The sequence below is a fragment of the Notolepis coatsorum genome (genome assembly GCF_963971535.1).
Source record: "Notolepis coatsorum genome assembly, chromosome: 15".
Classification (NCBI taxonomy): Eukaryota; Metazoa; Chordata; class Actinopteri; order Aulopiformes; family Paralepididae; genus Notolepis; species Notolepis coatsorum.
Window position 1 is genome coordinate 102232410 of NC_140179.1, and position 13511 is coordinate 102245920.

General features: G+C 46.3%; 1 protein-coding gene across 1 annotated transcript in view; it reads right to left on the minus strand.

The window, feature by feature from the left end:
• The window catches only part of LOC311241511 (YY1-associated factor 2-like), a 65780-nt gene extending 56076 nt beyond the window's left edge, over positions 1–9704 (minus strand). Inside the window, exons 1-2 of the mRNA XM_084330357.1 lie at positions 9543–9704; positions 8736–8861 (exon numbers count right to left, since the gene is read on the minus strand). Of these exons, the coding sequence (XP_084186483.1) occupies positions 8736–8861; positions 9543–9568 (152 nt within the window). The 5' untranslated portion in view covers positions 9569–9704. The remainder of the gene's footprint in view (positions 1–8735; positions 8862–9542) is intronic.
• Between the last annotated feature and the right edge of the window lie 3807 nt (positions 9705–13511).

Sequence of the window (13511 nt, forward strand, 5' to 3'; positions counted from 1 at the left end):
GAGTAAAGACACCTGTTCTTACATTATGAAGGAGTAAAGACACCTGTTCTTACATTATGAAGGAGTAAAGACGCCTGTTCTTACATTATGAAGGAGTAAAGACACCTGTTCTTACATTATGAAGGAGTAAAGACGCCTGTTCTTACATTATGAAGGAGTAAAGATGCCTGTTCTTACATTATGAAGGAGTAAAGACGCCTGTTCTTACATTATGAAGGAGTAAAGACGCCTGTTCTTACATTATGAAGGAGTAAAGACGCCGGTTCTTTCATTATGAAGGAGTAAAGACGCCTGTTCTTACATTATGAAGGAGTAAAGACGCCTGTTCTTACATTATGAAGGAGTAAAGACGCCTGTTCTTACATTATGAAGGAGTAAAGACACCTATTCTTACATTATGAAGGAGTAAAGACAACTATTCTTACATTATGAAGGAGTAAAGACACCTATTCTTACATTATGAAGGAGTAAAGACGCCTGTTCTTTCATTATGAAGGAGTAAAGACGCCTGTTCTTACATTATGAAGGAGTAAAGACGCCTGTTCTTACATTATGAAGGAGTAAAGACGCCTGTTCTTACATTATGAAGGAGTAAAGATGCCTGTTCTTACATTATGAAGGAGTAAAGACGCCTGTTCTTACATTATGAAGGAGTAAAGACACCTATTCTTACATTATGAAGGAGTAAAGATGCCCGTTCTTACATTATGAAGGAGTAAAGACACCTGTTCTTACATTATGAAGGAGTAAAGACGCCTGTTCTTACATTATGAAGGAGTAAAGACACCTGTTCTTACATTATGAAGGAGTCAAGACACCCGTTCCTTCATTATGAAGGAGTAAAGACACCTGTTCTTACATTATGAAGGAGTAAAGATGCCTGTTCTTACATTATGAAGGAGTAAAGACGCCTGTTCTTACATTATGAAGGAGTAAAGACACCGGTTCTTACATTATGAAGGAGTAAAGACGCCTGTTCTTACATTATGAAGGAGTAAAGACGCCTGTTCTTACATTATGAAGGAGTAAAGACACCTGTTCTTACATTATGAAGGAGTAAAGACACCTGTTCTTACATTATGAAGGAGTAAAGACACCTATTCCTTCATTATGAAGGAGTAAAGACACCTGTTCTTACATTATGAAGGAGTAAAGATGCCTGTTCTTACATTATGAAGGAGTAAAGATGCCTGTTCTTACATTATGAAGGAGTAAAGATGCCTGTTCTTACATTATGAAGGAGTAAAGATGCCTGTTCTTTCATTATGAAGGAGTATAGATGCCTGTTCTTACATTATGAAGGAGTAAAGATGCCTGTTCTTACATTATGAAGGAGTAAAGACGCCTGTTCTTACATTATGAAGGAGTAAAGATGCCTGTTCTTACATTATGAAGGAGTAAAGACGCCTGTTCTTTCATTATGAAGGAGTAAAGACGCCTGTTCTTACATTATGAAGGAGTAAAGATGCCTGTTCTTACATTATGAAGGAGTAAAGACGCCTGTTCTTACATTATGAAGGAGTAAAGACACCGGTTCTTACATTATGAAGGAGTAAAGATGCCTGTTCTTACATTATGAAGGAGTAAAGATGCCTGTTCTTACATTATGAAGGAGTAAAGATGCCTGTTCTTACATTATGAAGGAGTAAAGATGCCTGTTCTTATATTATGAAGGAGTAAAGACACCTGTTCTTACATTATGAAGGAGTAAAGATGCCTGTTCTTACATTATGAAGGAGTAAAGACGCCTGTTCTTACATTATGAAGGAGTAAAGACGCCTGTTCTTACATTATGAAGGAGTAAAGATGCCTGTTCTTACATTATGAAGGAGTAAAGATGCCTGTTCTTACATTATGAAGGAGTAAAGACACCTGTTCTTACATTATGAAGGAGTAAAGATGCCTGTTCTTTCATTATGAAGGAGTAAAGACGCCTGTTCTTACATTATGAAGGAGTAAAGACACCCGTTCTTACATTATGAAGGAGTAAAGATGCCTGTTCTTTCATTATGAAGGAGTAAAGATGCCTGTTCTTATGATTATGAAGGAGTAAAGACACCTGTTCTTACATTATGAAGGAGTAAAGATGCCTGTTCTTATGATTATGAAGGAGTAAAGACGCCTGTTCTTACATTATGAAGGAGTAAAGACGCCTGTTCTTACATTATGAAGGAGTAAAGACGCCTGTTCTTACATTATGAAGGAGTAAAGACGCCTGTTCTTACATTATGAAGGAGTAAAGATGCCTGTTCTTACATTATGAAGGAGTAAAGATGCCTGTTCTTACATTATGAAGGAGTAAAGATGCCTGTTCTTACATTATGAAGGAGTAAAGACACCTGTTCTTACATTATGAAGGAGTAAAGATGCCTGTTCTTTCATTATGAAGGAGTAAAGATGCCTGTTCTTTCATTATGAAGGAGTAAAGACGCCTGTTCTTACATTATGAAGGAGTAAAGACACCCGTTCTTACATTATGAAGGAGTAAAGATGCCTGTTCTTTCATTATGAAGGAGTAAAGATGCCTGTTCTTACATTATGAAGGAGTAAAGATGCCTGTTCTTACATTATGAAGGAGTAAAGATGCCTGTTCTTACATTATGAAGGAGTAAAGACACCTGTTCTTACATTATGAAGGAGTAAAGATGCCTGTTCTTACATTATGAAGGAGTAAAGACGCCTGTTGTTACATTATGAAGGAGTAGACACCTGTTCTTACATTATGAAGGAGTAAAGACGCCTGTTCTTACATTATGAAGGAGTAAAGACACCCGTTCTTACATTATGAAGGAGTAAAGATGCCTGTTCTTACATTATGAAGGAGTAAAGACGCCTGTTCTTACATTATGAAGGAGTAAAGACACCCGTTCTTACATTATGAAGGAGTAAAGACGCCTGTTCTTACATTATGAAGGAGTAAAGATGCCTGTTCTTACATTATGAAGGAGTAAAGACACCTGTTCTTACATTATGAAGGAGTAAAGACACCTGTTCTTACATTATGAAGGAGTAAAGACGCCTGTTCTTACATTATGAAGGAGTAAAGACGCCTGTTCTTACATTATGAAGGAGTAAAGACACCTGTTCTTACATTATGAAGGAGTAAAGACGCCTGTTCTTACATTATGAAGGAGTAAAGATGCCTGTTCTTTCATTATGAAGGAGTAAAGATGCCTGTTCTTACATTATGAAGGAGTAAAGACACCTGTTCTTACATTATGAAGGAGTAAAGACGCCTGTTGTTACATTATGAAGGAGTAAAGACACCTGTTGTTACATTATGAAGGAGTAAAGACACCTGTTCTTACATTATGAAGGAGTAAAGATGCCTGTTCTTACATTATGAAGGAGTAAAGACACCTGTTCTTACATTATGAAGGAGTAAAGACGCCTGTTCTTACATTATGAAGGAGTAAAGATGCCTGTTCTTACATTATGAAGGAGTAAAGATGCCTGTTCTTACATTATGAAGGAGTAAAGACGCTTGTTCTTACATTATGAAGGAGTAAAGACGCCTGTTCTTACATTATGAAGGAGTAAAGACGCCTGTTCTTTCATTATGAAGGAGTAAAGATGCCTGTTCTTACATTATGAAGGAGTAAAGATGCCTGTTCTTACATTATGAAGGAGTAAAGACGCCTGTTCTTACATTATGAAGGAGTAAAGATGCCTGTTCTTTCATTATGAAGGAGTAAAGATGCCTGTTCTTACATTATGAAGGAGTAAAGACACCTGTTCTTACATTATGAAGGAGTAAAGATGCCTGTTCTTACATTATGAAGGAGTAAAGATGCCTGTTCTTACATTATGAAGGAGTAAAGACACCTGTTCTTACATTATGAAGGAGTAAAGATGCCTGTTCTTACATTATGAAGGAGTAAAGATGCCTGTTCTTACATTATGAAGGAGTAAAGACGCCTGTTCTTACATTATGACGGAGTAAAGATGCCTGTTCTTACATTATGAAGGAGTAAAGATGCCTGTTCTTACATTATGAAGGAGTAGACACCTGTTCCTTCATTATGAAGGAGTAAAGATGCCTGTTCTTACATTATGAAGGAGTAAAGACGCCTGTTCTTACATTATGAAGGAGTAAAGACGCCTGTTCTTACATTATGAAGGAGTAAAGACGCCTGTTCTTACATTATGAAGGAGTAAAGATGCCTGTTCTTACATTATGAAGGAGTAAAGATGCCTGTTCTTACATTATGAAGGAGTAAAGACGCCTGTTCTTACATTATGAAGGAGTAAAGATGCCTGTTCTTACATTATGAAGGAGTAAAGACGCCTGTTCTTACATTATGACGGAGTAAAGATGCCTGTTCTTACATTATGAAGGAGTAAAGACGCCTGTTCTTACATTATGAAGGAGTAAAGATGCCTGTTCTTACATTATGAAGGAGTAAAGATGCCTGTTCATTCATAATCAGGCACAACGCTGAAAATGTGTCTGATCCCAGCATTTCCCATCTTTGCTCGCTCATCTGTGAACGGAACCCATATAAGCGTCATACAGGCATGATGCCCGTGTGTGTGTACTGTGTAGGCTACAATATTATATGTCTGGGTGTGTATAACCCTGCCATTCTTAGTGTGTGCAAGCCCAAAACGTGTGTATACACGAATACTGTATATATTATGTACTGGTATGCACAATATTAACGTGTGTGTGCATTTGTGTGTATAAGATAAGATATTCCTTTATTGATCCCTTTGGGGTAATTCAGGCATCATAGCAGCATGGGGGAGGGGAGGTAGTAGAAGACATAGAGGTACAGGTCACAGAATTATAGTACAGTGGAGAAGTAAAAATAGAATAAAAATAAGGGCGTGTATCTGCAAATTACATGTTCACTAGTGAGCACAATTTGCCTGACTATATATGTGTGTGTATCTGTGGGTGCATGCGAGTGTGTGTGTGTGTGTGTTTGTGTGCAAACAGAGGACTGATTAAGGCGTTGCATAATAATGAGCTGTGGCTGTCTGTCTGGCAGCTGCGTCGACAGCCACCGTTCAACACTAGCCCAGATGCACACACACAGGAATATTGTACGCTTGAGTGCACAGCTGCACACACACACACACACACACACACACACACACACACACGTACACAGAGGTACAACTGTGTGTGTAGAAAGACACAGCTGTCAAACAAAGCCACACACACACACACACATACAAAAAACATTACTGCACATGCGCACAGAAGTCACATACACGACACACACTCACAAATATGTACAAGCACACCCACCCGCCTGTGCAGTGCACACACACAGACAAAACACAATACATTGTGACTGAATTCGTTTGTTAAAGAACCCAGGATGCCGATCGTAAAGAGTAGGGGGTTCCCCGACCGACGTTCCTGGCCAAATTCCCAATCAGGTCTCTCACATCAAGGCCACCTAATCATCCCTTCCCCATTAATTGACTCAATCCCTGTCTCCTGAGCCGTTCAGCCATTGTGTGTAGTGTGATGTGTGCCTGGTGCCAGTGTATGGTAGTCAGTGTGTAGTGTGATGTGTGCCTGGTGCCAGTGTATGGTAGTCAGTGTGTAGTGTGATGTGTGCCTGGTGCCAGTGTATGGTAGTCAGTGTGTAGTGTGATGTGTGCCTGGTGCCAGTGTATGGTAGTCAGTGTGTAGTGTGATGTGTGCCTGGTGCCAGTGTATGGTAGTCAGTGTGTAGTGTGATGTGTGCCTGGTGCCAGTGTATGGTAGTCAGTGTGTAGTGTGATGTGTGCCAGTGTATGGTAGTCAGTGTGTAGTGTAGTGTGATGTGTGCCTGGTGCCAGTGTATGGTAGTCAGTGTGTAGTGTGATGTGTGCCTGGTGCCAGTGTATGGTAGTCAGTGTGTAGTGTGATGTGTGCCTGGTGCCAGTGTATGGTAGTCAGTGTGTAGTGTGATGTGTGCCTGGTGCCAGTGTATGGTAGTCAGTGTGTAGTGTGATGTGTGCCTGGTGCCAGTGTATGGTAGTCAGTGTGTAGTGTGATGTGTGCCTGGTGCCAGTGTATGGTAGTCAGTGTGTAGTGTGATGTGTGCCAGTGTATGGTAGTCAGTGTGTAGTGTAGTGTGATGTGTGCCTGGTGCCAGTGTATGGTAGTCAGTGTGTAGTGTGATGTGTGCCTGGTGCCAGTGTATGGTAGTCAGTGTGTAGTGTGATGTGTGCCTGGTGCCAGTGTATGGTAGTCAGTGTGTAGTGTGATGTGTGCCTGGTGCCAGTGTATGGCAGTCAGTGTGTAGTGTGATGTGTGCCTGGTGCCAGTGTATGGTAGTCAGTGTGTAGTGTGATGTGTGCCTGGTGCCAGTGTATGGTAGTAGTCAGTGTGTAGTGTGATGTGTGCCTGGTGCCAGTGTATGGTAGTCAGTGTGTAGTGTGATGTGTGCCTGGTGCCAGTGTATGGCAGTCAGTGTGTAGTGTGATGTGTGCCTGGTGCCAGTGTATGGTAGTCAGTGTGTAGTGTGATGTGTGCCTGGTGCCAGTGTATGGTAGTCAGTGTGTAGTGTGATGTGTGCCTGGTGCCAGTGTATGGTAGTCAGTGTGATGTGTGCCTGGTGCCAGTGTATGGTAGTCAGTGTGTAGTGTGATGTGTGCCTGGTGCCAGTGTATGGCAGCCATTGAGCCTGCGTAGCCCAAGGTTGGGTGCTGCTACTACCAGTGCTGGTGAAGGAGGCAATTTCCCTAACATCCTACGTCTTAAAAAAACGCCTTTGAGTTGGAGAAAAGTGCTATAGAAATGTAATAAATTATTATTCCCAAAGTAGCATCAAAGAGGATTGCATGTGGACAACGTTGTTGATGTCAAATGGAAATGTCTGCAGTCACAGTGTGACAGGGATAACTGGCCATGATAACGACTATTTGATGTTCAAGTTCAACCTAGCTACTGACACTCAACTCACTATAGAAACCAGTCACACACAGCAAAAGGCTACTACTCCACTCACTGTTTTCATTCTGTCCATGTCACTCTCTCTCTCTCTCTCCCTCAGTCTCTTTTTCAGAATGTCCATTCCTTTCTCTCAGTCTGCCTCCTTCTACGTCTCCATTTCTTTTTCTCTCTCTCTCTGTGTGTGTTTTCACGCTGAAAGCGAGTGCCACTCAGGGACGACACTGTCATTTCCTGCCCGTTGGATGGCTTCAATTCACCAGTGTCAATTATTAGCCACAGTACAGATAACACAGTGTGTGTCTTGTCTGTGTGACTGAGTGTGTGTGTGTGTGTGTGTGTGTGTGTGTGTGTGTGTGTGTGTGTGTGTGTGTGTACAGACGTGTGTTACTATAAAAAGCAGGCACACCATGTGGTAGACGATGTGTTTTGTATCCTAAAATGTCCTCTAGAATAGGCCTCTCTAATGGTGGGATCTCATCATTTAATTTGAGGAGTTGTGAGTGTATAGAGATGTGATTATAACTATACTGCACGTGTGCCCATGATGCGCATGTGTGTTTCAAGTGCATTCCCTTCTCTGGGTGGGTGTGCTTCCACATGCGTGTCCATGATTGTGCATCCCTCCTGTTTTTAAGTGCCTGTGCGTGTTTGTGCATTGTGTGTTAAGAGGCATTACCCCCCCACACACCCCCCCACCCTTTGCAACGGTATCTCCAGGGCAACAAGATTGATGTGTGTGATTAAAGAGCAAGCCGCCCCTCTTCCCTGTTTCACTGAGGTCACTGTCAACACACACACACACACACACACACACACACGCACACACAGGAGCACGCACGCATGCCCCGTCACGGCTATAATGGAGGAGACTATGCACTACTTAGGCGCGTGCGTGTGTAGTTTCTTAAAAATAAAAACGAATTAATCAACCATTAGAAGCTCAAAGACAACAAACATGATGTCAAATTTACATAATCTGCTCCCTCTCTCTCTCTCGGAAGACAATGACTTAACTAAGCCTCTCTTCAGCAGCACAATGCTGCCTACTGTACATAATAGCCATCACTGAGTGCACCGACAACAACTGGCTAGAATGGACCGCATCATCAAATGGTCCCTGGGATAATACAATAAAAACATTAAGAGGCTTTAGTGGGATAATAATAATAATATTAATATCAACCTCGTGGAGCTGGTTGTAGAAGCGTACCTTGTTGAAGTGCCCTTCCTGAAGATAATAATATTAATATCAACCTCATGGAGCTGGTTGTAGAAGCTTACCTTGTTTTGTTTTTTTATCTACTTTTTCTCCCCATTTTAGATCCCAATTTCGTATTATCCAATTCTCCCCTCCCCTGTCTCGAACGTTGTTAAGACCATGCCTCCCACTGGTCGGCTGTAGTGAGGACAGAAGCCTTGCATCACGTGTCCCCTCCGGTACTCGAGGAGGCAGCCTGTCTCATCTTTTCACCTGCACAGCGCAATCTCTCAGTGGCGAGGAGTAACGCGTGGGAGGCTCACGCTGCCCCCCGTCACCTCCTGATTCTGCTGCGCAGGCGCACCAACCGACCTGTAGGAGTAGCTGTCCACAACGTCCGATCCCCACCCACCAGCTTTCCCACCCTCTAACACTTGCCAATTGTGTTAGTATGAACGACCAGCCAAGCCGGTAGCAACGCAGAGAGCTGGGCTCGAACCCAGCATCTCCTGCGTTAGTGGCGAGCGCCTTGCCCACTGCGCCACTTAGCCACCCAGAAGCTCACCTTGTTGAAGTGCCCTTCCTGAAGATAATAATATTAATATCAACCTCGTGATGAAGCTGGTTGTAGAAGCGTACCTTGTTGAAGTGCCCTTCCTGACATCGCACATCATGCACTTGAAGGCCTCCGCTGTGTTCTTGTACGTGCACACGCTGCAGTCCCAGTAGCCCTCGTCGGAGGAGGGTTTCGGTTGACGCTTCGGCCTTCAAACAAAAACAGACACACAACACACACAAAACACCAGCAGAGGGAGGGAGGGAGGGAAGAGAGAGAGAGAATCTTTTATAAAAGGTTATCAGAATTGGGAGTCTCTTCCTTCTCTCTTAAATCTTTCTTCTTTGGCATGTATATAATGAGAACCACCAGCTGATCACAGAGTCGGTGATGACAAATCAGAGTTGTATCAGAGGATATAATAATGTTATTTTATTGATTATTATTAGTATTATTATTTTTTTTTAAGGCCTAAATTGTGGGCGTAGTGTGGAACTGAGGAGGGCAGTAACACGCCATGTTGCGTCTCTACACTGCCGGCAATTCTAAAGAAGAAGAAGAAGAAGAAAGAGAGAGTTGAGACGATTTTTTTTTTATTTTTTTACATGTGCGGCTATCGATGATGGCAAACATCTGGGCGTTAAGCCTCGGCTTTGAAAATGATGTGGACAACAAGCCCGCTCTCAAACGGCCCTCGACACAAAAGGGTTGACACCACATTACAAACACAGAGTCCCGAGAGAGGGAGAGAGAGAGAGAGAGAGAGAGAGGGAGGGAGAGAGACACCGTGGAGCAGTGTTCCATTTTAGCGCTGCGCTCACGTCGCCCTCTCTCTCTCTCTCTCTCTGCACGTCGAGGAGCCGATACATATAATGGAGTCGCTCGCTCACCTTGTAGGACTCCTCTTGTCTCCCATGCCAGACAAGGTTGATTTGAAGGCGTTGAAACGAGGATATCCTTATTCTTTTTTTTTTTTTTTTCTTCCTTCAAAGAAGCCCGACGCGCCCGTGTGTGTGTGTCTCGGTTTCCAGCTGTCGTGGAAACTCCGGGGTCGGGAGAGAAAAACGGGTCACGTGACCGAGCGCCGTCCAATCAGATGGGAAGGCATTTCCTTAACCCTTTCACTGCCACACGACAAGAAGGTTAAAACCGAATCACCGCCTCGAACAGAGTACAAGCCCCGAAGCCCCGCCCAGACGTTGGGCAAAAGACCACCGCAACACTTCCGGGATTCTGAAATGAATATATGCATATTAATGAATGTGGATGAGAGCCTTGATGCAAGTGGTTGCAGTTATGGCTGTGGGAGTGGAGACATGATCGAATAGACTTTTATGCGCCTGAGTTTCCTGAACACAGCGCGAGCTGCGCGACCCATTCCTAATCGGTCAGAACTGTACACTGTACAAGCAAAACTGTACATTGGAATATTGACAAAGCCATACTTGGTCATTTACTGTACATTGGAGGGGGTTGGGTTAGGACATTTGCAGGGGCCAGTTTCGAATTACAGTCTCCCGTAGGTGTTCTTTGAGAGTGGTTTTGAAAGTGGGTAGTGATTCACATTCCTTTACAGCTTTGGGTAGGGCGTTCCACATTGATGTGGCATAATTGCTCATTTAAACGTGTTTAGTCCCTTGTTTGAGCCGAATCTGGGTTTAACATGATTTGTGGAGCTTCCTCTGGTGTTGTGATCGTGGTATTCACTGACCTTTGGGAAGTATTTTGACATGTACATGGGTACCTTGGTCGTGTGTATCTTGTAGACCAGGCCCATTGCAAGTTGCTGTACTCTGTCGTCTACTCTAAGCCATCCTAGGTTGTCAAAGTGGGCAGGGGTGAGGTGGGTTCTAGGAGTAAGGTCAAGCAATAGTCTGACCAGTTTGTTTTGAGATGTTTGTAATTTTGTTTTTAGCGCCTTTGAGGTGCTTTGGTACCATGCGGTGCAAGCATAGTCGTAGTACCCTTGAATGAGTGCTCCTGCCAGAGTCTTCAGGGTATTCTTGTTTACCAGAGAGGAGATCCGGTACAGGAATCGAGTTTGTTGGTTGACTTTTTTTATTACATTGGATGCCATTTTGTCACAGGAAAGATTAGCCTCTAGGATGGAACCCAGGTAGGTAATTTTTTCCTTGTGACAATATTGTCACCCACTGTAACTGAGAAGCCGTCGGTCTTGCTGAGTTTGTTATTTGAACCGAAGAGAATGGACTCTGTTTTGCCCATGTGTAATGATAGTTTGTTATCAGCGAGCCATATGCAGATTTTGCCTAGTTCCGAGCTGAGGGTTTTTTCAACCAGCAACTTGTTCTTGTCAGAGACCAGCAGGGCTGAGTCGTCCGCAAACAGGAAGAAGTTGCAGTCACAAGCTGACAACATGTCATTTGCATAAATTAGGAACAGTAGCGGTCCTAGTATGCTTCCTTGTGGAACACCACAGCTCACTGTGAGGGGGGGATAGGGTACCGTTTACCTCCACCATCTGTTCCCTCCCCTCAAGGTAGGAGAGGTTGGGGATTATCCGACGCTCGGACAGTCCCTGGGCCTCGCCGCTGCACATCGTTCCTAAGGCTGACGGCGGATGGAGACCGTGCAGCGACTACAGACGCCTCAACGATGCTACTACGCCAGACCGCTACCCAGTCCCCCACATCCAGGACTTCTCAGTGCACCTGGCGGGGTAAGCTGGTCTTTTCAAAGGTGGACCTGGTACGTGGTTACCACCAGGTGCCGGTACACCCCTCGGACATCCCGAAGACGGCGGTGGTAACATCCTTCGGACTATTAAAATTCCTGCGGATGCCATTCGGACTTAAGAACGCGGCACAGTCTTTTCAGAGGCTAATGGACTCAACGCTCAGAGACATGCCGTTTATTTTTGTTTACCTGGACAACATCCTCGTTGCCAGCTCCTCGCCCGAAGAGCACCTGGCGCACCTCCGGTGCCTCTTTACGAGGCTTGGCCAACACGGCCTAATCATCAACCCGGCTAAGTGCCAGTTCGGGTTGACCTCCATACAATTCCTCTGACACCTCATCGACAGGAGGGGGGGGGGGCCGCACCCCTCCAGTCGAAGGTGGAAGCCGTTTCCGCTTTCCCACGACCCCCGACGGCCTGAGCACTCACAGAATTCCTCGGGATGGTGACGTTTTAACACCGGTCCATCCCCCGGGCAGCCCACACCATGCGGCCACTTTACGAGGCTCTGGACGGCCGAGAGGACGACCGCCTTCGCGGCCACCAAGACGGCCCTGGGGAATGCCGCTCACCCGTCGCCCCGGTCGCCATTACCACGACGCGTCAGATTACGCGGTGGGTGCGGTTCATGAGCAGTATGTTGACGGCGCCTGGCAACCGCTGCCGTTTTTCAGCCGTCAGCTGACCCCCAGGGAGCGCAACTGCGCAAGTACAGCGCATTTGACAGAACTCCTAGGCCTCTGGTTGGCGGTGCGCCATTTCCGGTTCATGCTAGAGGGCCGGGAGTTTACGGCCTTCGTCGACCACAAACCCCTCACGTTCTCCATGTCCAAGGTGGCTGAGCCGTGGTCCGCGCGACAACAGCGCCAACTCTCATATATTTCTGAATACACTACGGATATACGACATATCGCCGGGAAGGCCAACGTGGTCGCAGACTGCCTATTCAGGGTCGTCATCGGAGCTGTGCAACTGGGCCTCGACTACGTCAGCATGAGCTCTGAACAGGCCTCCGACCACGACATCCAGGCCCTCAAGACAGCGGATACCAGTCTGGAACCTCAGGGACGTCGCAATTGGCGGCTCGGGCGCGTCCCTGCTCGGTGACCTCTCCACCGGGCACCCCCGCCCGCTGGTCCCTAAAGGCTGGCGTAGGCGGGCCTTTGAGGCGGTGCACGACCTGTCTCACCCCGGTAGGAAGCCTTCGAGCAGGTTGGTTTCACAGAAATGTGTGTGGCGAGGGCTCAAGAAAGACGTGATGACCTGGGTCGACGCATGTGTGTCCTGCCAACGGGCTAAAGTGCACCGACATACCAAGGCCCCGCTTGTGACATTCGCAGTCCCCGAGAGAAGATTCGATCATGTCAACGTTGACCTCGTGGGCCCGCTTCCCTCCTTGCACGGGTTTACCTACCTGTTTACTATGGTGGACAGGATCACCCGATGGCCGGAAGCCGTTCCCCTCGCCTCGACATCTTCTTCCGACGTGGCCCGCGCCTTTATCAGCACGTGGGTCGCACGTTTCGGACGGCAACTGGGTGGACAAACTGCCGTGGGTCATACTCGGACTTAGGAGTGCCCCTAAAGAAGACCTGCAGTCCTCGTCCGCGGAGCTGTTATATGGCCAGACATTGCGCGTCCCGGGGGATTTTATTCCGGACGCGACGACCCCTTGGTCCGCGGCCAGCCAACGCTCCTCCCTGCGGGAAGCTGCTCAGACCTTCGCCCCGATTCCCACGTCGCAGCATGGTACCCGTTTCCCGGGTGCCGCGCGGCCTGCACACGGCGAGTATGTTTTTGTTCGCCACGACGCGCACCGTGGGTCCCTACGCCCCCTTATGATGGCCCGTTTAAGGTCCTGCAGCACGGTGATAAGGACCTTATGGTCGACATGGGTGGTAGGACGGAGACCGTGTCAATAGACAGGATCAAGCCCGCTCACGTGGACGTTTCCCAACCCTTGGAGTTGGCCCTTCCCCCCCGCAGAGGCCTTCCGCTGTTGCCCCGGGATCCGCCCTCCCACGGAGTCACCAGCGACCTCACCGATGCCAGTGCCCCCGGGTGTCGGAGAGGGTACGGGCACTTGCGACGTTTCCCCCTCCCCGCCCCCGGCTCTCCGCGCTCGCCAAGGCCGTTTCGTGCCCCCGGGTGTCGTGGAGGG